This window comes from Centroberyx gerrardi, chromosome 24 (genome assembly GCF_048128805.1).
Source record: "Centroberyx gerrardi isolate f3 chromosome 24, fCenGer3.hap1.cur.20231027, whole genome shotgun sequence".
Lineage (NCBI taxonomy): Eukaryota > Metazoa > Chordata > Actinopteri > Beryciformes > Berycidae > Centroberyx > Centroberyx gerrardi.
This window is the reverse complement of record NC_136020.1, coordinates 20,085,916-20,107,900: the sequence shown is the minus strand read 5'-3', so window position 1 is coordinate 20,107,900 and position 21,985 is coordinate 20,085,916. Positions and strand designations below refer to the sequence as shown.

The window sequence follows — 21,985 nt, the reverse complement described above, 5'->3', positions numbered from 1 at the left end:
TATAAAGTCAACACATTTTAATTTTACACTGTATGTATGTAAAGACGTTTTACTTAATCGCAGCACAAATCAAATGTTTTTAAATAACAGTATACTTTCACGTTTAATTCAGCCGAAGCCTTTAAATGAAGAATTAATTTACAGAAATGAATAAATAAAATGTGCAAAGGAATTCAAATGTCACCGCAGGTTTTCCAGCCTGTGTTTCTGTATCTGTGTAACCTCCATCAGATCAGAGGTGGAGACACTGACTGGATATCCGATATTTACTGTAATAAAAAGGTCAATATCGGCCCCATCTATCGGCAAACTGAGATATAGGTCTAACCTTATTACTTACCGTTTTTCCCACGCCGCAGCCGAGGGCATCGCGAGCCAAATTCAGGTCAGTCAGTCAGTCAGTCAGTCAGTCAGTCAGGTAACAGTGAGATGATGCGCTTCGTCAGATGGCCTCTAGAGGGCGCCTTTGACTGTGAGATGCAGTGTTTCCCATACAGAGGCACAAAATCAAAAGTTGGTCAGTGTAAAGAAATGGATCTAAATGGACCTCTAATGGCCTGATGTCGCATCACAACATGTCTGTCATGTGATGTACAGACAGCAGACTGAACTCAGTCCACAGAGTCTCCCGGTGTGAAAACAGTCAGTAACAAGGGATTTGCAGGCAGTAACTCGTCTTCGCTGTCCTAAGCTAGTGCCTTACAGACTTTAACGGTAGGTGACGTCATCTTGTGGTATTTAAGTAACGTTAGTGGAATTAGGTAATTTAACTGTCGCAGTGCTTCGGTGCATAGAATTGAACACACGCACCGTGGGTCTGTACAGGATCTCTGCTTGTTTGCTCAGCTCATCCCACATGTGTAAATGTTATAATCAATTATTTTTTTACATTCTCCCAGCCCCAGCTAATCGCCTGCAGCCTCTCCTCCGGCTCAAACAACAGACGTAATCTCATTGACTTCTTTATTGCATTCATTCATGAAGCTCAGCAGCTAGCTAACTAGTTTACCTAGATCGTTAATATAACCTCCTTGATCTAGATAGCTTTAGGCTAGTATGGCTAGTTTGAACTTGGAATTTAGCAAGCTAGGCTAACTAGCTAACCTAGATTACATTTTTTCAGGTAGTAACACAGCACTAGGCTTCATAATATTAGCTTCCTCCTCTCTAACCTCTTGTTTTTTTCATGGGCTTCAGTCTAATTTTACTCAGTAAGAAAACTGTGGCTCTTTGACTCCGCCCACTGAGTTTTAAATCAACCAATCAGATTATTTCTGCCTCCAGAGCAGCTCTGCTTCCAAGAAATGTTTGTAGAACTATGGCTTTGGTACAGGAATAGCTGAAGAAGACCGTAGTGCAAGCCTGTCACTACATGTGTGAATTTGTGGTGGTGTTGTCACTGCCCCGCCTCACAACCAACATGCCTGAACTAGGAAAAAAGGTTGTTATTGGTACAGAAAAACAACGTGTTTCTGCAGAAAGACACGGCGGATCTGACACCTGAGTGGGCTAATGGGAAAACAGTTCATATGTCAAAGGTCAAGGAGTCAGCAATGAGGCTTTAAACCTACCAGATCTAGCCACACACAATAAATCAATAGCACATATAAAAAAATCAATCACATTGAAAAAGTAGACTGCATTGACCAGAGAACAGGTTGTAGAAATCGTCAACAGGCAGACCAAAAACACGTTCACCTGCCCCTTTAATTTCCTGGTATAATGAGCAATACAGTTTCCCTCTGAGCCAATAAAAAACATTAGTTACCCATCAACTGTAGTGTTGAAATCAAGTACTAAGCAATTTACAAATTCCCTTTATAGTAATAATAATCACAGGATGAGCAGCAACTTTGTTGGCTCGTGTGAAAGTCAATGCAAATTAGTGAATGAAATGCGTAAATAAAGATGCATCCTCTTCATGCCAATTTGATTTTCTGAAGTTATCTTTGTTGTGACTGGGTTCAAATTCCCCTTAGCTCATTTTTGGAGCCTTCCAGTGGCACCCAATTCCTCTTTTGGCTCAGTATTAATAGTTGGATACAGGATCAGTTTAGTCTTTGGGCCGCATCTGCTTACCGCCCTACAGGTTTGGACCAATCCTCTATTACAGACCTCAGCCAAAAGCCATATTTAATTTAACTGGGCCGGCCTTTGCCCATATCAGATTCAGAACCACCATCTAGACCCACGGCGTTATTGGGCCATTGTGCGTTTGGACAAAGGCACGGATCAGTTTGGTGGATATGTGGCAGATGTTACGGGGGATGCAGCCCTGATCTGCCACAGTCTCTCCTTGCAATCTGGCCTCATAATGTTGTGTATCTGTGTCACAGAAAGAGGAAATGGCTCATACAAATGGTTTATTTTTATCTTTATTCATCCAGAACAGGACACCAGAACACCCAACACCTCACTTCACACTCAGTAGCAGAAAATTCTCATTCTTGATTACAAGTCAATGGTAAGTAGTGATGTTTATTGATTTAGATCCGAACGCATTGAATATGCACGCCACACTAGATTTTATATCATATCAGAATAATGTTTCTAAAAGTATAAAAATTTCCCCGACATTCCTGATCACAAACCACAGCGGAGGCAAACCCTTTCTACCTCCTCTGCTCTCATTTCATTTCCTAGCAGTTTTCTATCTTACAGGATCATTGTAGAGTTTATTACATCAGGACACGATGGCTCTGACCTTTGACCTCCATACCAGTTGCTTGTATTGTTGGTGATCTAGTAATTGAAGCTTCTTCTACCGTTGCACTCATTGTAATTCAGTCCAAAAGTTACACACTTATATATCGATCTAAAAAAGAAAAATCATTTCCTGAGGTTCACTATTTAAATTATAGAGGATCACTTTTTTGAAGAGGTGAAAGTTGCAAAAGTGGTCAAAAAGTAAAATGTGAATAAGTTTGAATAATTCAGATCAGTGCAATGCAGTATCATCTTATTGGACTGCTGTTTAGGTTCTGATGTTATTTCCATTCTGTTCTCCAGCCCAGTTGTTTCCTGGCTTGTCATCTTAGTGTTTCTTTTCTTGTTTGAGATGAGATGTTGTTAAGCCACTTGTTTTCTCATCTCACCTCCACAAATAGGCGATTTGCATCTCTTCTTCCTGTTTTTTTTCTCACTTAATTTCTGTTTTTATCACTGTGCGAACTAAACTAAGCAGTAATGCAGAGGACATAAATGATGCCATGTACCTGCTTCAGCATAACCCTCTCAGCCGTCCATAAAAACAGACAAGCTGAGTTCATGCCAACACACAGTAGCCTCCGTCCTTTCTCTCTTCCTCTGCTGCGTCAGGCTGCAGGACGGGAGTCACCCGCTGCAGGAACCGGTCCCAGTCCGGCCCGGCGACCGGGAGCTCGGTCTGGAAGTGGTTCCAGAACCTGCGGACCAACAGGACGGACCGAGGATTAAGACATTTACAATACGTGGTCGCTACAGTGAAAACATGTTTTATACAAGGGAGGGAGAGGGAAACGTTGAGGAGATGATTTCGTTTTGCGAGGGTGTTTCATTGGGTGAGAAAAACACCCTGACAAGAAAGAAAGACACTGAAGTTAACAATTCCAAACATAGATGGGGAAAAATTAAGAGAGACAACTGAAGGTTTAACACCAGAAAGGCCAAGCAACCACCGAATGACTAACTTTAGGATTTAAATATCTTTCAAAATGTCCCCCCACAACTTTTCATAGACCCACTTTCTATACAAACTAGTGTTAGGCAGAGGTGTGACCAAGTCAGCTTTGCTCGAGTCCCAAGTCAGTCTCAAGTCTTGAGACACAAGTCTCAAGTCAAGTCTAAATGTAGATTATCAAGTCGAGTCCAAGTCAAGTCCATGTCATTAATGTCAAGTCTCAAGTCTAAATGTAGAACAGCAAGTCAAGTCAGAACAAATCAAGAGTCCAGTATCAATTTAATATCTTAAAGAAAACTAAATATCTAGGACTTTTCAATGCAATATGGTTTTAATAGGATAAAAACTTGGTAAGAGCATCATGAGTTTGATTTCTATAATCAGTTTCAACTTCAATAAATTCAATCATTCCATACAAATTCAGAAAACAGAATTTAAATTCAGTCGTCTGCTGGAACAAATCTCATCACTTTCAATCTAAGTCATTTACACAAACACAAGATCTCAAGTCAAGACTTTAGAAACCTTTTCAAGTCATCAAAGTACAAGTCAGAGTCAAGTCCCAAGCAATTAAAACTGTGATTCGAGTCTGACTCGAGTCCAAGTCCAAGTCATGTGACTCGAGTCCAAGTCATGTGACTCGAGTCTCCGCCTCTGGTGTTAGCTTTTCAAAATCACACAAACAAGTAGTAGTTATAATTATATTATTGAAATTGACGGCTCTGTCTTTGACCCCCACAACCACTGGCCTTTATAGTATCAATTTGTTTTTGTTAAAGGTCTTCTTAAGATCTACTGAACCTGGACGGTTTTGGTGTAAAGGTTTTGGGGTTTTTACTTGTGGTGGTAGATGTCTGGGTCTCGGCTGATGCGGTTCTGGAAGCCGATGTACAGGTCGTCCCACAGGAGGCCGTTCAGCACCACGAACCTCATCACCCCAATCCTGTTTCTAGTCTTGAAGGGAGGAAACGACAAAGTGTCAGAGTTTCAGCGCTGCCAGAACGAGCAGCTTCCAGGTCACCAGGCTGACGTCTGTCATCATGAACAGGCATGTGACAGGTGCTTCAGGTGCTTCAGGTGCTTCAGGTGCTTCAGGTGCTTCAGGTGCTTCAGGCGCTTTGCATAACCATCTCGCTCTCAGTTTCTGTGATTCGCTTACAAGTCACAAGGTGAAAACATTTGATTTAGATGCAGCTCTTCCAGCAGCCATGTTGTGCTACAGGCAGTTAATCTCATTAAGCTTCTTTTAAAACCACATTAGTCCAACCTAACCTGTTGAGCAATGGCCTTCCTTACAATGCCTCTTTCACACTGCAGCGTACAGTATATTTGCTTTAAACAAATTAGCCCAACAATTATCCACGAACGAAACAGGACGGACAAACCGGTCTTTATTTGTCACAAGCAACCATTTTTTTCACATAGAGCATGCACACACACTTGCACGGCGGCTTGCACACACACACACACACACACACGCTTCTAATGGCGCCGTGAAATATATCCTCCGCATTTATCCCATCCTGGCTCGATGTTATATGGAGGAAACCCCAGGTGAGCACATGCAAACCACACAGAAAGGCCCTTTTTTACGAGATAACCCACCTGGGCATTAGGCACTGAAGGCATGGGGGGAACATGCCCCAGTGCCAACAGCGACCCAGGCGGCAATCGAACCCAGGACCTGATTCTTGGAGGAAGCGTTTGTCTTTATCAGTAAATTTACTGACTTCCAGAAATCTCCAGCACCATATTATATTTATTATTTAAAACTATAAAGTGAACAAACACAACTCAACGCCACCTCAGCATTTGCATCCACAACATTTACATTTACATTTACATTTACATTTACATCATCCAGTCAAATAACCTCTGAGGCCAGGATACAAAATGGGTCAAAGTTCTGCTTCTGATGGGTCCCTTTACAACAAAAATAATAATTGTTTCTAATCTTGGTGATCTAAGAATTTAAGCTTATTCTGTGACACTCACACAAGAATTTACTCTGGATTAAAGCTAAATACTGAGCCTGCCACTGAAGTCCTGTTGAAAGTTGAAAGTTTGAATGCTTAATGGTTTATAATAAAAAAGAAAAGAAAAAACAAACGCTAGGGTACGATGGTCTTGGGAAATCCCAAATAGATTCTAAGGAAATCCAAAATGAGCTTTAAAGCTGCAATAAGCAACATTTTCTGACACTGCACTTCTCCGATCGAAACGTCTTTTTCCTCACTCGTCCCTTTGGTTTCCTTCTGGGTATTGAAGTTGAAATTTTTTCCAGTTACAGGTGTACAGGTGCCTGGTGTTGTTTGCTCTACTCCTGCTCACCTCTATATAGGCGTGCTCTCTGTCAGGCCGCTCGGTGGGGAACGACAGATCTTGGAAGTCCACCAAGTAGTCGTAGCCGCGGGTGAGGGGCGTAAAGTCGTCATCCGTCTCGATGACCTTGGGCACACATGTTGGGACATCGGCATTTCATCAGACACACACCCAGTTGGAACAAGTTGGCAGAAGTGGAATGTAAGAAAAGGTTCATCAATTCACAACAAGCAGCGATACCCAAGAAAGCACACCGGAGCTTTTGGAAGAAAGCGGCCGAGGACGACGGCTGAAAGCTGGGAAGAAAGGAAGGAGGACATGAGGAAACGGAGCAGAATGAAAACTTTTGAAATCTCTATTTGACGTGTATGATGCATTTATTTGCGTACAGTATTACATCAGATCACCACACAGGTATTTTTGTAGGTGAGGTTGAGAAAGCCAAAGGCACTGGACTGTGTTTGTAGCAAAGGTATTAGTAGCAGAATGCATGCAAATTAATAGAATTTTGTGTGTAGAAATTCATGAGGATATTTGGAGAAACAAAGAACTATATCATCTGTAGCACTGAAGGAATGTCTTCATTATGTTCTCTAGAGGGGAAACTCAAATTAATTGACTGTAGAAAGTTGCCTGTTCTGTTGCAGGTTAACAGACAACAGAGTCTTGTTCTTTTGTATTTCAAAATAGCATTTGTTAGTTTATCCAAACGGTTTTACCAAACTACATACTGTGACCTGGGGTTTGGGCCACTCATGATTGAATTGACAGATATGTGGTGAGAAAAAAACAAAACAAAAAAACATGGAATTTCACGGAATTTCATTGAATTAAATTGAACTTCCTGAAATTCCAATTCTGTTTCCTGTAGGTTTTTTCAAATTCCAATTCCAGTCATGGGCGTAGGAAGCAGTTGGCCATAGGGGGGGGGGGGGGGACAGATTTGACTACTGGGGTCCGGGGGCATGCTCCACAGGAGGAACATTTTTCAAAAAACAGCTCTGCAATACTCATTTCTAGTCACTTTTAAAAAGGCTATCTGAAAATAAAGAAAGAATGACTCAGGTGCTAAGTGACAGATCAGGCTTTATGTGTTGGTTACAGCGGGCTTTCAGCCAATCTATCTAGTTTCGCCTATAGAGATATTTACCCGTAAGACCAGGTTGTAGTTTTTAAAGCCTGCCCAGGTGTAATAAACCTGGATCCAGCTGCGATGTTTGAATATCTCACAGCTGACGGCGCTGTTCAGCTCATCCACATACGAGTCGAAGTCCCAACTGTCCTTGTAGATTTTTGCACCGGCTGGAGGATCGGTGACGGCCTCACTGTGGACGGCATCGTGGCAGAGGGAAAATTGACATTTAATTAAAAAAAAAAATAGAACTTTTAAACTTGAAACTTGCAGATGTTTGCTATGGAAGAGTATTAGAGTCATTGTAGATGATTTAAAAACATTTTTTTACAGCACCTAGGGGGAGGGGGGTCATATTCTGAGAAAAAACTCTTTTGTTTCTGAGATTTAAGTCAGAAATTTGCGAGAATTGCAGAATTTGCAGAAGAGTTTTTTTCTTGCAAATTTCTGACTTTTTTTCTCAGAATATTACCCTGACGTCAGCTCGACATATGTTGTGTTTTAGAGCGCGAAGGAAATTGTCTTGCTCTGTGGTTAAAATAAATGACACACGAGTTGGTGTAGTCAACTAGAGAAGTTGTCCGTCTCAACTTTCCTGCCACTTCTACAGTTTCATGTTTCCTTAATCCACTGACTGAGAAACCAGCTGCTTTCTGTTAAATCACACACACACACACACACACACACACACACACACACACACACACATCATGTCTGAGGCTGTCACCTGCTCGCTGTGTGTCTCAGAGCGAGGCTGAGGTCCAGCACGGCGCCCGGCTTCGGCGTCCATGTTCTGATGCCCGGTGCACTCTTACTGATGAGAGCATTGAGATCTTCTGCACTGTTTTTAACATTCGTGTCCTTAATGTAGCTGTACACACACACACACACACACACACACACACACACAGACACACATCCAAACACAAAGACCCAAGAATATTAACAACAAGCCACTGACATTGAGTTGGTACCTGTAAGACTGTATTCGCCATATAATAATAATATAATAATAATAAACTTTATTTATATATCACCCTTCATACATAAAATGCAGCTCAAAGTGCTTTATAATAAATAGAGGAAAAGACAAATTAAGGAAAAAACAGTTAAAACAGTGACAGAAACAGAAATTTAGAAATGAAAAACAGTAAAAAAAAACAGTGGTTAATTAAAAGAAATAATAAACAAATCTGTTTTTAGATACTTGTTAAAAGTGCTGAGCGTGTCTCCCATGTTCTACCTGCTCCTCCATGAGCCATTATTTTTATGAAATCATGACTTAAGTTTTTGTTTTCACTAGTAAGCCTATCTGTGAGGTATCGATTATGTTTGATGTCGCAGATTAATTTGCCCAAATAAGGGAGTCCAGATAAAACTGAGGACACTTTAGCTGCCACTCTAAAAACACTGTTTCTATCCAGTAAATGGCCATTTTCTGGTGCTTCAAACCTTAGTGAATGGGTGAAAAGATACTCAGGGGAAAATGGGCTTTAAGTTATTTATCATCCATTCAGAATGTACCTGTCTGACGGATGAGCCTCCACAAAATAACCGGCGAACGGACAGTAGATCCTTGGCTGCAGAGATTTCACCAGCTGGGCCTTGTAGTTCAGCAGCTTCTTCCTTTCAGTCTTAATGAACTCTGCCTTCCACGGCTCTGGGAGGAGAGAAGCGTGGCATGGTTCAGAGGCATCGTTATGTCGTGTGGGTCAAGTGTGATGCCAATCTTTTGCTGCCAAGCAAGATTAACTGCAAAATTTGCCCATGGGTGCTGCACTCAAATTTTGCAGTTAATCTTGCTTGGCAGGGTTAGGGTTAGAAGCTAAAACCATGATAAAGTGAGGTGACTATAAACCGAGGTCTTTGACACAATTAGAATCAGCATGACTAAATATGAGAAATCAAAAGCAACAAAAAAAAAAAGGTTTATTTGATATCTGAGAGATGTTAGATTAATTATCAGCCTCATTACTGCTGAAATATATGTGAAGTTTGAATTTTTTAGGTTTAGGGTTAGTTTATTTATAGATAGAGAGAAAATACAAGACATGCAGAGTGTTCAGGTGAGACTTTGGACTTCAAGGGGTTTCTAAAAACGTCTCACCTCAAAAGAGAAGCTGAACTTGAAAACAGAAACCAAAAGACGTCAAACTCAGCGCAGAGGAGAATGAAGCAAAAACAACAAAATGCAAAAATAACAAGTACGGTAATCAGAATCCTTTGAAATAGAGAGAGAATGAGGGTGCGTTAATGAGAGGGAGTGTGTGTGTGTGTGTGTGTGTGTGTGTGTGTGTTCAAAGAGAGAAAGACAGAAGAGATCCGGATGAAGAGAAAAGATGTGTGTTGTGTTACTGAGACAAAAGTTAAAGCCGTTCATCAGAGAGTCTGTAAGTCTGTATATAAATCTGGGAGATGCAGATTCATTAACAATGTGAATGTAACTCTTCCACAGCTGAAATCCTCTACAGCTTATATGGACTGAAGTTTCCCAATTCTGATTTTTCCCCTCACATGTGACTCAGATCTGATGCTTTCTAGTCAGTATGAACAGAAAAAAGCTGCATGGAGTCACATTGTTTCAATTCTGATCTGGATCACGTGGATATGTGGTTCCCGAGGCATGTGACCTACATGCGACTGGTATTTAAATGCTGTCATCGGCATATAAATCTCACGTCGTTCCCATGAGACAACTGATAATCATTTTGGGGCTCGGTTAGCTTGGAAGATTACACAATGTAACTAAGCTTGATTGGCATTTGGGGAAACGCCTCAATTCAGTCAAAACATACCGCAATATTTTGTTGTTATTGCCACTGGGTGTGTTTCTGACATCGCTGGCAGTTCGTATTGCACAACTTTGCTCGAGACCCAAGTCAGTCTCAAGTCAAGTCCCAAGTCTAAATGTAGATTACCAAGTCAAGTCCATGTCATTAATGTCAAGTCTCAAGTCTAAATGTAGAACAGCAAGTCAAGTCAGTTTGTCTGTTCTGAGAATCAATCTAACAACATTTTACATTTTGTTGTTTACATTCTAGCAAGACAGTGCCATCGCTAGAAAGATTTGCGGCTCAGAAATAAACAGAAATCTGCACAGTCAGACTTTGTCGTCATTGAACTTTTATTTATTACACCGTATAAAGGTTGTATCGAATTGTGAACCCTATAACATCCGCAGAATTCGCCCATTCCTTACGAGGGTAGCGGCACAACTCCTGGTCCAGGCGCTTGTCGTCTCCCGCCTGGACTCCTGCAACGTTTTTCTGCCATCAGACCTCTACAGCGCACCCAGAACGCTGCAGCCCGTCTGCTGTTCAACCAACCATCATTCTCTCACGTCACTCCCCTCTTCCTGTCGCTTCACTGGCTTCCCATCTCCGCACGCATCAAATTCAAGACACTGGTACTCGCCTACAGAGCAGTACACCAGACTGCCCCTCCCTATCTGCAAGCTATGGTCAGGTTCCAAACCCCGCCTCGCTCCCTCCGCTCCTCCACCCTCGCAGGTCGCCTCACCCCTCCATCGCTACGTAGGCTCAGAAGTCGCTCGTCCCGGTCGCGACTCTTCTCATCCCCGGTGCCACAATAGTGGAATGAGCTCCGCCCCCTTCTGTCAGAACGGCCCAATCACTGCCCATCTTTCGACGGAGACTAAAGACACATCTCTTCAGGTTACACCTGGACCCCTCTTGAAGTAATCTATCTTCTTCCCCTTCTTAAAAAAAAAAAAAAAAAAATTAAACGAATGCTACTTATTCCTATTACTGTAAAAGGCTTAGCTGATGAAGACTGTGATGCACAGTTGGTTTCACTACTGTTGACAAAATGCACTTATTGTAAGTCGCTTTGGGCAAAAGCGTCTGCTAAATGACGTAATGTAATGTCATGTAAACGTAATGTGAACCCCGTAAACCCCATATCGCATACTGAATCGTATCACTAGACAAGCATATCATCCCATCCCTATCATATACATGCTATACTACATCATACATAATGACATGGTACACTAAGCTCGCTCCTCTGTGCCTCTGTGTTGCCAGTGTGTGCAGCCTTCTGTCTGTACGCTGCCATCAGTCGAGTTTGTCCAGTTCTGCATAGAACCTGATAATTAAAATGACATAGGTGATGTGGAATTGAACACACCCTCACAAACAATATACACTATCATTAGTCATTATAGCTTCAAGTGATAGCGATAGTAGTTATGTGAAAAGTAGTCTAGCAGAGGTGTGACCAAGTCAACTTTACTCGATTCCCAAATCAGTCTCAAGTCTTGAGGTACAAGTCTCAAGTCAAGTCCCAAGTCTAAATGTAGATTACCAAGTCAAGTCCATGTCATTAATGTCAACTGTCAAGTCTAAATGTAGAACAGCAAGTCAAGTCAGAACAAATCAAGAGTCCAATATCAATTTAATATCTTAAAGAAAACTAAATATCTAGGACTTTTCAATGCAATATGGTTTTAATAGGATAAAAACTTGGTAAGAGCATCATGAGTTTGATTTCTATAATCAGTCTCAACTTCAATAAATTCAATCATTCCATACAAATTCAGAAAACAGAATTTAAATTCAGTCGTCTGCTGGAACAAATCTCATCACTTTCAGTCTAAGTCATTTACACAAACACAAGATCTCAAGTCAAGACTTTAGAAACCTTTTCAAGTCATCAAAGTACAAGTCAGAGTCAAGTCCCAAGTCACCAGAACCCAAGTCAAGTCAAGTCTCAAGTCTTCTCTTCATGCATCAAGTCAAGTCTCAAGCAATTCAAATTGTGACTTGAGTCCAAGTCATGTGACTTGAGTCCCCACCTCTGATCTGCATCCATCACAGGGCGAACAGACAGACACTCACACGTTCATAACTCGGCAATTTAGAGTCTCCAATCCACCTGACTTGCTTGTCTTTGGGTTGTGAGAGGAAACAAAACCCACGCAAACACCAAAACTCAACACAGAACGGTCCAGGAATCAAACCCGGGTCTTTTTGTCAGTGAGGTGATACTGCAAACCACCAGGGTCAATTCATGAATGAAATCATCAACTCAACTAAGGAATTGGAATTGGAATTTGAAAAAAAAATCATATTTTTTTGTTTTTTCTTACCACATATCTGAGATTACACATAGTGTTTTATATTATCAATACTGAATATTCTAAAATATTAAAGGGACCTTTCAGGCGGTATTTGATGCAGAACATGTAATGGTAATCCATACATTATGACTGAATGTTTGTTTTGTTGAACTGTCTTTTATTTGATTCATAATGTTTTGATTTATAATGTTTAGCGAGTCGAGACAAAATCTCTTAGAAGTGGAATTTCATGGAATTTAATGGGATTCGATTCTGTTTCCTGTCATTCCCAATTCAATTCACATTGTGTTTCCTTACAGCTGGGAGACTTTCACATTCACACTGCAGCTGCAGGAGCTGAATTGGAGTTTCCCATGCAGTCTCAGTTCATGTCATGAATGGCCCCGACCCGACAAACCACTGAACTGAAGCTCACCGGTGTATTTCCCTCCATGGAAGGTCATGGGGAAGCCGGACGCTCCGCCTGCGAAGTCGCTCATCATCAAGTCGACGCCGTGCGGCAGCCGGCCGCCGTTCGGCCGGGTGCAGTCCACTGTGTTCAGGATCATGTGACCTGCGGTGGGAACACAGGTTGAAGTTAACACTTTAGCCATTAGTGGGAAGCTGGTAAATTATCAAAATCTTACAATCAAAACACATTTTATTTTTACCTTAAATCTGAGTAATTGAACATGTAATAACCTTCTTTATCTTCTTTTCACAAGTATCTATAACCTGATTACTGTATTTTCTTTAAGGAACATTTAATTGCTTTTGTGATTTTACTGTCATAATCCATTACATGTTATGTTTTCCTCCCCAACCCTGGTGATTATGTCCAATAGTTGTAATTCTGACACATCATGGAAAAGCGTGCACCTTTATATTCGACGATGATGCAGGTGTCCATTTCAGGATGCACGCCATCCATCAGGATCATGAACCTCAGCTGCTCGTCAATCTGCAGGAGACCAAGAGACGAGGTTAAGGTTTGGATATATTTGCTTCAGTTAAACATTACAGTTGCCGTCGTTGTTGACTTTTTAAGATAAGCCTGGTTAGATGCAGCACTGTCTTTATCCTGAACAAATATAGCCTGGTAAGACCATCCTGATCATGTGATCTCACATTCTGTTTCGCTCCACGGATCAGTCTGGACTTCTAGCCGCCCACATCGATTTCCTGAAATTACAATGTAACTGGGCCAATCAGGGACTGCGTCGTAGTTGATGACGTAACCGGGCCAATCAGGGACTGCGTCGTAGTTGATGACGTAACCGGGCCAATCAGGGACTGCGTCGTAGTTGATGACGTAACCGGGCCAAACCACCGACCTTCTGATTAGTGGACGACCCGCTCTACCTCCTGAGCCACAGCCGCCCCCATGACCTATAATGTGAGGTCACGTGATCAGGACGGTCTCACCAGGCTAGAACAAATGTGTGATGGTGTCTAACTGGCCGATCAGGTAAGAGATCTGTTGTGAGCAGAGGAGCAGGAAGAGGGAAATGTGTTTGAAGCCAAGTCTCAGCAGAGCGTGAACATGTTGCACTAGTGGCCACACCCAACACGCACTAATGCAAATCTAATGCAGATAAGGACAAAGTAGAGAGTCAGGGTGCGTTCACACCAAGTGTGTTTGGAGCGGGTTTATCCGAACTCCGGAGCGTTTATTATTTTAGTTAATTTCGTCTGGCCAGGTAACCAAATAACAGCACTGAGATTCCTGAAAATGTGAGTCTCAGTAACAAGAGAACTGTGGTGCGGTTTGTTAGGAGTGAGAAGGTAATCTGAAGCAACGACGACTCCAAAACACAAGGGACTATGGGTTTTGACTCCCCGTCCGCTGCCAAAATCTCCAACTGGTAGGACAGGTTACTAAAACTCTATCCAATAAATGAGCTGCTTGTGAGTCATGTGACTTTTGTTTACAAGTCCTGGTTCACTTGTAACTGGGCCTAAACGAACTAAATAGAAAAATGCAACCAAGTCAACTTTTCCACTAAGGATCAAACCAAAGAAAACAAACTGTAGGTGTGATCACACCCATAATTGTAATTTAAAAAATTCAGGTGCAAGTTCTGCATTTGATTCTATATGGCAGTGATTCTCAACCACTTATTATCAGGAGAAAATCAGCAGCGCCAAAGACGCTCGGAAATTATTTTCTGCTTTTAACTCACTCCTCAACCCCAGTAATCAGTTCTCTGAGCCTGACCAACTCAGTATGCTGCCGCCAGCTAACAGGGCCTCACTCCTCTCATTTTCCCATCTTCCCGAGGAGCAAGTCTCCAAACTTCTGCTTGACTCTCGTCCCACTACCTGTCCGTTGGACCCCGTACCCTCCAACCTCCTGCAGGCCATTTCGCCTACACTTATCCCTGCAGTCACGCACATCATCAACTCCTCACTTACAACAGGTGTGTCCGACAATATTTTTATTGTCAGATATGATTTTGTCCAGAATTCCATGACTATCTGTATTGTGGGTAGAGAGATAACAGAGAAACTATGATCAAAACAGTCATTCTTCTACATTCTCTAATTGTGTTAACTTCTTGTAAATGAAATAATGGTGAAGTTTAACAATTCATCAATTTGCTGTGGACCCCCTGGAACCCCCCTCAAGGACCCCTGGTGGTCCCCGGACCCCACGTTGAGAACCACTGCTATATGGGATTTTATATTTCATATTTCTCTGTCACGTCGCCATCTGATCCAGGATTAACTCTCGCGTTACGTAATACATCACCTATGTTTGGCAGAGCTGAATAAAGACTCTTGACTTGACTCACACCCAAAATGCCTGGAACAAGCTACAGTAGGACGCCCGTTTGAACAAGGAAGCAGAGATGAAACCTTTGGGATCGACTGTTCCTCTGCTTGTTGCCGGCCTGAATCATGCCTTCGTACAGATTATAAGATCTTAGGTTTTATGTTAAGTATTTACCTTAAAGTGTTTCTCTGGCTGGGACGGCGACTATGCCACTTAACTGGTTCAAAATATAGTAATGGACTGGACACCTAACATTATGCAAGGATTCATCCACTGTTGTCACTGAACTGTCAGTATTGAGGCTTACGTTTTGCCAGACGCCAAAGGGAACCACGTTGATATTGGTCAGCTTGACTTGGCTCTGCTCCAAATACCTGTGTGTGTGTGTGTGTGTGTGTGTGTGTGAGAGAGAGAGAGAGAGAGGGAGAGAGAGAGAGAGAGAGAGGGATTCATTCAGAGAGGGAACTCGGGATTCATTTCAATATGGCTACTGTACCCCTTCATCCTTCCCTAAACATAATGTTGTGTTAATATTATTTTGTTTCATTGATTCTTGATGCTTTGGCAATATTGTTGTTGTGACATTCATGCTAATAAAGCAAATTTGAATTGAATTGAATTGAATTGAGAGAGAGAGAGAGAGAGAGAGAGAGAGAGAGAGAGAGAGAGAGAGAGAGAGAGAGAAGGGAGATTATTCATTAAACTTTGTGAATCATTAAACATACAGTATAATATAGTCTGTAAAAATGTCATTGTTTCAACCAGGAACTGAAGTTAGCCTTAATTTGCCTTCGTTTCAGGTTCACAGTCATTTTGGAAGTTAAAGTGTCACTTTTTTGAATTCCCCTGATCCCCTGAATATGTTAATTTCACGTTTACTGTCTTTCCCAGTTCATTCTTAATGGAACAGAAGAATTCACCAGTTGATGAAATGAAAAAGTTAAAAGTTAAAATGAAAGTTAAAAGTTAAAATGAAAAAGAAAAATGCCTTGTAACACTTTCCTTCTCCTTTCCTTAGCTCTTAGTTTTATTTCTTTTTCCAGCAATTCTCTCACAGGAAAGTTATCAGGCAACTGTGGCTCTGACCCTTGACCTCCTTACTACTGGTTGTCATGTTGATCTAGAACAGTGGTTCTCAACCTGGGGGTCGGGACCCCACGGGGGGTCATGAGATATTTTTTTGGGGGTGGGTCACAAGATGATTTATGGGATAGGAAAAAAGCATATTTCTACTATGAAAATGTATTATCATGTCAATTTTTTCAGATCTTTCTGTCATTTTTGCTTTTTTTCTTGTGAAATACTGAATAGGATTCAGCCTCTCAGCCTCCTCTGATAATGAATCAATGAAACGACCTGAAAAGGGAAAATCATTCTTTCTCTCTTCTCTCTTGAACGCTTGTGTAGGGGGGTTGCGAGTAAACATCACTTCGTTGTAAGGGGTCACAAGCCAAAAAGGTTGAGAACCACTGAACTAGGAATTCAGTGAAATTTATTCTACTGTTGCGTCATTGTAAGTTATTCTGGATGGCAGCATCAGCTAAATGCCTAAAATGTAAAACTGTACATGTGAAATGACGGACATCATGGTGACTGTACTAACCAAAACACCGGTCTGGATGTGTCACCAACATAAATGGGGATGTCTGGCCTCCTTTCTGACAAGACCTTCAGTGTGGGGTAACTGGAAAGAGAAACAGGAAACGTCAGATGCCAAAATGACATTATACATTCTTTGTCTAAAACTCATCTGGTCGAGTAATTTGATTGGACAGGACGCATTCCTTGAGTGCTGACCTTGCATTCAAGCGGATGATCAAGTCAGAGGAATTGGAATCGTAGATGCAGGACCTAAAACTCTTTTCCCATGCACTTCCTCCATATCTCATTAATATTCAAATAAGTCCCTCCCGCTGACACTTCCCGCCCTAACTTCCGCCAATCCCTGTTTGGTTTACCTGAGGTGGTCTGAGTGCATGTGACTGATGTAGATGAGGTCCGCTGTGCAGAGTCTGTCCAGGCAGTCGGCCGGAGGCTCGTGGAGGAGCCACCAGCCCCGGGCGAAGGCGGGACCCTTCAGCCACGGGTCGAACACGATCCGCCGCCCCCCGAGCTGCAGCTCCATGCAGGCGTGGGTGAAGTACGTCACCTGAGAAGTAAATGTAAAACTAAACTACAATTTTCTGTAATTACCTCCACCAAGGAGGTAATGTTATCGCCTGCGTCTGTGTGTCCGTCCGTCCGTCCGTCTGTTAGCAGGATATCTCAAAAAGTTGGGCACGGATTTGCACAAAACTTGGTATGGAGGTTGGTTATGGACCAAAGAAGAACTGACTAACTTTTCATCTCGATCGGCCAAAAGGGGGCGTGGTAGTGGGCGTGGCATATCACCAAAGTCTAGTTGATAATGTATTTATGAGGGTTTAATAAAATAATGCAAAACATTTGCATTACACACTTTTTGTAATTATTTGCTGTATTAGCCTATGTTCTCATGTTCTCTTCTTATCTATATCCTATTCTTTTCTGCTGCAATCATTACATTTCTCCACAAGACTCATTTAAATTTCATCGAATCAAATCGAATCTAATCTAATCTAATTTAATCTAATCTAATCTAACCTAATCTAATTACAAACAGTAAATTTGAACATTTTGCACTAATGTTGTTACAGCTTTGTGACTACACTATGTATTTGTGAGGTTTTCATTAAATACTACACATTGTTATTGTATTCTTACAGTTCCCTGTCTTTTTTCAAGCTAAAGGCCATTATGAAGAGTTGCCAAACGCTGCAGGAAATCCAGCAGGACTGTATTGACGCAGCACCAAAGCCACGCCCTTCAGAAGTGTTAGGCAGACTGAACGGCTGTCAGGATACTCACTGTCGCCTCTCCTTCCTGCAGCTCCAGCGGATCCTGAGGGTCCTGCAGCCACGGGTCGGGGGGGCTCAGCTCCACCAGCTGAAGACCCCCCCCCTCCAGCACCTCAACCTCTGTGTGTGTGACATAACATACGTGCTCAGTTGGCTTTGTAGATCAGTCACATTGAGTTGAATGCTTTTTTATGGATAAAATAAGTCGGTACTTGTATTCTACAAGTATACCTCATATACTATGGGTTTCCCTCAGTAGCCTCCTAATTAGTGCTTATAGCAGTCAGCAAGGAAGTTGAATTGGCCTCTATATGCTTTGCTCAGTATGGGGCTTATAAGGTGCTAGTATCACATATTATTGAGAGAAATTATTAAATTATTGAGGGAAAACACATGTTATTAGTTAATGTGTTCCCCAATCTAAAGTGTTACCAATAAGTCAAAATTGTTTGTAAAGCCCTTAATCACAGTTACAGTCTCAAAGGGATTCACACACTGTCATTTTAAAGGTCCCATATTCTCCACTTGCCAGTGTTTTATTTTCTGTCTTGAGATCCATTCAAAGCTGTTTGTGTGGTGTCATGTACCAAAAACACTCTCAATCCATTTTTACACGTTTTCCAGCGTCTCTCTGAGCCTTACCAAGAACAGGCTTTTTCTGTCGCTGTGTCTTTAAGGCTCATTAATATTAACGACCCCTCTGTTCTGATTGGCTAACCGTTTCAAGAGTGAAATGTGAGACGCCGCGGCCCGGCGGCTACAGGTAGGGAAAACTCTCCGGTAATAAACAATGACAACCGCTCAACCGCTCTGAAAAAAACACTTTGTTAGTCTATTATTTTTTACAAAAATGATAATGAGCGAACCTTTGTGACGCCACAAAGTTATGAAAGTCCAAACGGCTCGTTTAGAGGCTCGCTTTTCTAATATGAATTGTGAAAATTTAGTTGGCGACCGTGCGTTTTGATACTTTCACCATGTTTAGATAGACCATCCAACTCCTTTATCATCACAGAGGCAAGGGGAGTCCTGCTTTACACCATATGGGACCTTTAACACAGTAAATCAAAAAACTCAAAACACAAAAACCTCATCTTGGATTATCTCATTATCTATTACTCTCAAAAAGCATTCTACCCTATCAAAGTTCCAGACAGAGAGGTCAAGATAAAAAAAAATGTCCATCAAATTTTTCGAAACAGCTCTTTCAGCATAATCCAAGTGTTTTGTAGCCAAACGATTGCACTGTGGGTCAAAAAGTCAATATTTACCTCATTGTAGAGGAAAAAAGCTGAGAACATCCAAGGCACTTTACTCTGTATAAAGTTAAAATACCTTTATTATTCTTGGTTTGGAGAACTCTGCATCCTGAAGAAGGCTGGATAGGGCCTTGGTGCATTTTCTATCATTTTAACATGAAATAGCCAAGAATAATAAAGGCTTTTTAACTTTATACAGAGGAGAGTGCTTTGGTAATGACAGAATTTTAATTTTGGGGTGAACTACTGCTTACTTTGGGGGTATGATGTTTTTACTGAGGCAAAATGAGAAATTAACAATTATGGGGAAAGCTGGACAGGATGCGATAAAAGAGAATGCACCGAGTTCCAGCAGTCTATCACTTACCAAGCTCTTCCTGCATGAAGCTATCTGGTGGATTGGCATACCACATTGTTGACACATTCAACTTCCAGTTATGTTTTGTACATTTGACAGTCCTGTGAAAACAGAGCAGCCTATCAGGATGCTTTAATGGAAGTTTTGTTTCCTGGTGATAAGGTGAAAGGTTTCCTTTACTTCTTGGCTGAGCAGTTTACTTAAGTCAAAATGTTCTTTAACCATTCCTTACCTGCCGCCCAGGTCCTCGATGTCTTTGATAAATAACCCGCCTTGGTGTTTGCACTGGTTCTTGCAGGCTTTGAGGTCTTTCTCGCTCTTGTATATGATGTAGCATTTACCATCCTGTGGGTTTTTCTTGAAGTTGATTCCTTCTCTGAGTGAGCTCACTGCTTCAGCTTCCAGTGACAGCACCACCTTCGCTCCCTGGCAAGTCATGTCACCTGCACCAGTGTTTCAGAGACAGCAGATTAATGGGAAATACAATCTGCTTTTACTCAGAAAGTGGAGTGAATATTTAGAAGTTGGCGCTAAAGCATCTGACCAATCTTTAAAAAGTGGGAAATATTGTCCTGTTATAAATTGTTCATCTTATCTTTAGCTTTACTGAAAGAACATTTAATAGTGTTTTTTTCCTGAGCCTTTTTTTAAAAAGCTGAGCCAAATGTTTGTCATGATGATTTCCTCTCACAGTATAAGTTCCCTACTGAAAATGCCGGTAAGGATCATGTGTCCCTGCAGGTTCTGGATAAATAAGGGAAGTTCAAGTTCAGTTTATGTATGTAGCACACCTATAAAACAACACTTGTTGATGCACAAATCTTAGCAAATCAGATCAAAGAAAGATAAGATAAATTATTAATTTATTTAGACAAATACATTGATTATCTGTTGTATTGATTCATTTCTATCCTCAAATTCATCTTATAAAGACGTAAAACGTTGTTCCTTTTCAGCAGTCTGCATGGTGTAATATCTCCTGCAGTCTATTTATCAAAAGCTACACCACATGCCCTTCTTTTACAAATCTTTACATTTAGTTGATCAGTTGCATAATCCGCGCTCGCCTTTTTATCCTCAACAACCAGCGGATACAGCCTCAGTATAACAGTTTACAATCTTATATAATATTCCTACGGAGACTGACAATGTCTCTGTGGTGCTCAGTAGAGAGTTTCTAAAGGCAGGCTATTCTTTTTTTTCTTTTTTTATATCATATTCTCTGACTTTGATTTTCCTATAATATTCCTATAATATTTACTAGCGTCTAACACAACAAACTAATCAAATCTGCAGCCACAAAGCGATGAAAATAACCTGAAACAATTACAGAAATGCTGGAGAATAAGATTGAGGGAATTAAATAAACCCCGACATTTCCTATAGACTAGTATTACTATAATATTCCTATAGGGTTCTATAGTGTGATCTCTTATGATATAACTATTATATATCCCTATAATATTCATAGGGAGTTATAGCCTACCGTTGCTTTCGGTTAGACACTTTTCCATTAACAAGCATTTTTGTAGCATGATGTGCCGCACTCACCTCCAAAAAGATGATTTCTTGTTATCCAAATAGAAATTATAAATCCTTAGATTAATCCTAAATATATAGAGGCCAAATGCAGTTATTACTAAAAATCCATTAAAACCATACAAAATGCACTATATACATAGATAGGCTATATACAGACATAAACTCTTCATCTACATGTAGGAACCAACTCCACTCAGCGTCTGATTCTCCTCGTGCACGCGCCCACACGCACGCTCCTCTATTGACTTGAGATCGCGCGCTCACCTACAGACTCCCATAGGGCAGAAGGGGGTAAGATGAGCCATTTTAAAGGCAAAATAAATGTGTATTTATTTCCAATAATTGCTATGCATTCGTAAATATCATTAAACTGAATCAGAATCAGGTTTATTGCCAAGTAAGTTTTCACAATACATGGAATTTGCCTTGGTATGTAGGTGCATACAATAAACATTAACATGGAGAAAAATAATAGAGCTAGGTTAGGGTTGGTTGGGGGAGGAGGAGGAGGAGGAAGTACTGCATTAGTGATGTGGAATTCAACACACCCTCACAAACTGCACACTATCATTTGTCACTATAGTTTCAAGTGCTCATCATCAGTTGGCAAGTAAACTTCTGGGATCTTTATCCGGAGTGGTGTTTCAGCGATATGTTACACGATAACTGGACAAACTCGACTGATGGCAGCGTACAGACAGAAGGCTGCACACACTGGCAACACAGAGGCACAGAGGAGCGAGCTTAGTGTACCATGTCATTATGTATGATGTAGAATAGTATGTATATGATAGGGATGGGATGAGATGCTTATCTAACGATACGATTCAGTATGCGATATGCGTCTCACAGTTGTCTGCACGTAAATCAGAAGTTTATAAAGTTCCCAAATAGCTTAGTGAGTGGATATAGAGTGGATTTCCTGGATAATAATATAAGAGGAATCAGTGAGTGTCAGCTATGGAACCTAACCTGCTGCGAT

The 21,985-nt window shown here is 41.2% G+C and overlaps 1 protein-coding gene across 1 annotated transcript; it reads right to left on the bottom strand.

Moving 5' to 3' along the window:
- Nucleotides 1-2,357: 2,357 nt before the first annotated feature.
- On the bottom strand, nucleotides 2,358-21,198 carry cmah (cytidine monophospho-N-acetylneuraminic acid hydroxylase). Its single transcript, XM_071920034.2, has 15 exons — nucleotides 21,013-21,198; nucleotides 19,694-19,904; nucleotides 19,471-19,562; nucleotides 17,855-17,964; nucleotides 16,927-17,117; nucleotides 16,572-16,652; nucleotides 15,276-15,342; nucleotides 13,072-13,153; nucleotides 12,629-12,766; nucleotides 8,637-8,772; nucleotides 7,840-7,983; nucleotides 7,131-7,305; nucleotides 5,990-6,106; nucleotides 4,497-4,612; nucleotides 2,358-3,404 (listed from the first exon to the last, which is right to left on the bottom strand). The coding sequence occupies exons 2-15, from the start codon at nucleotides 19,897-19,899 to the stop codon at nucleotides 3,266-3,268; spliced, it is 1,794 nt and encodes a 597-aa protein (XP_071776135.2). The 5' UTR covers nucleotides 19,900-19,904; nucleotides 21,013-21,198; the 3' UTR covers nucleotides 2,358-3,265.
- Between the last annotated feature and the right edge of the window lie 787 nt (nucleotides 21,199-21,985).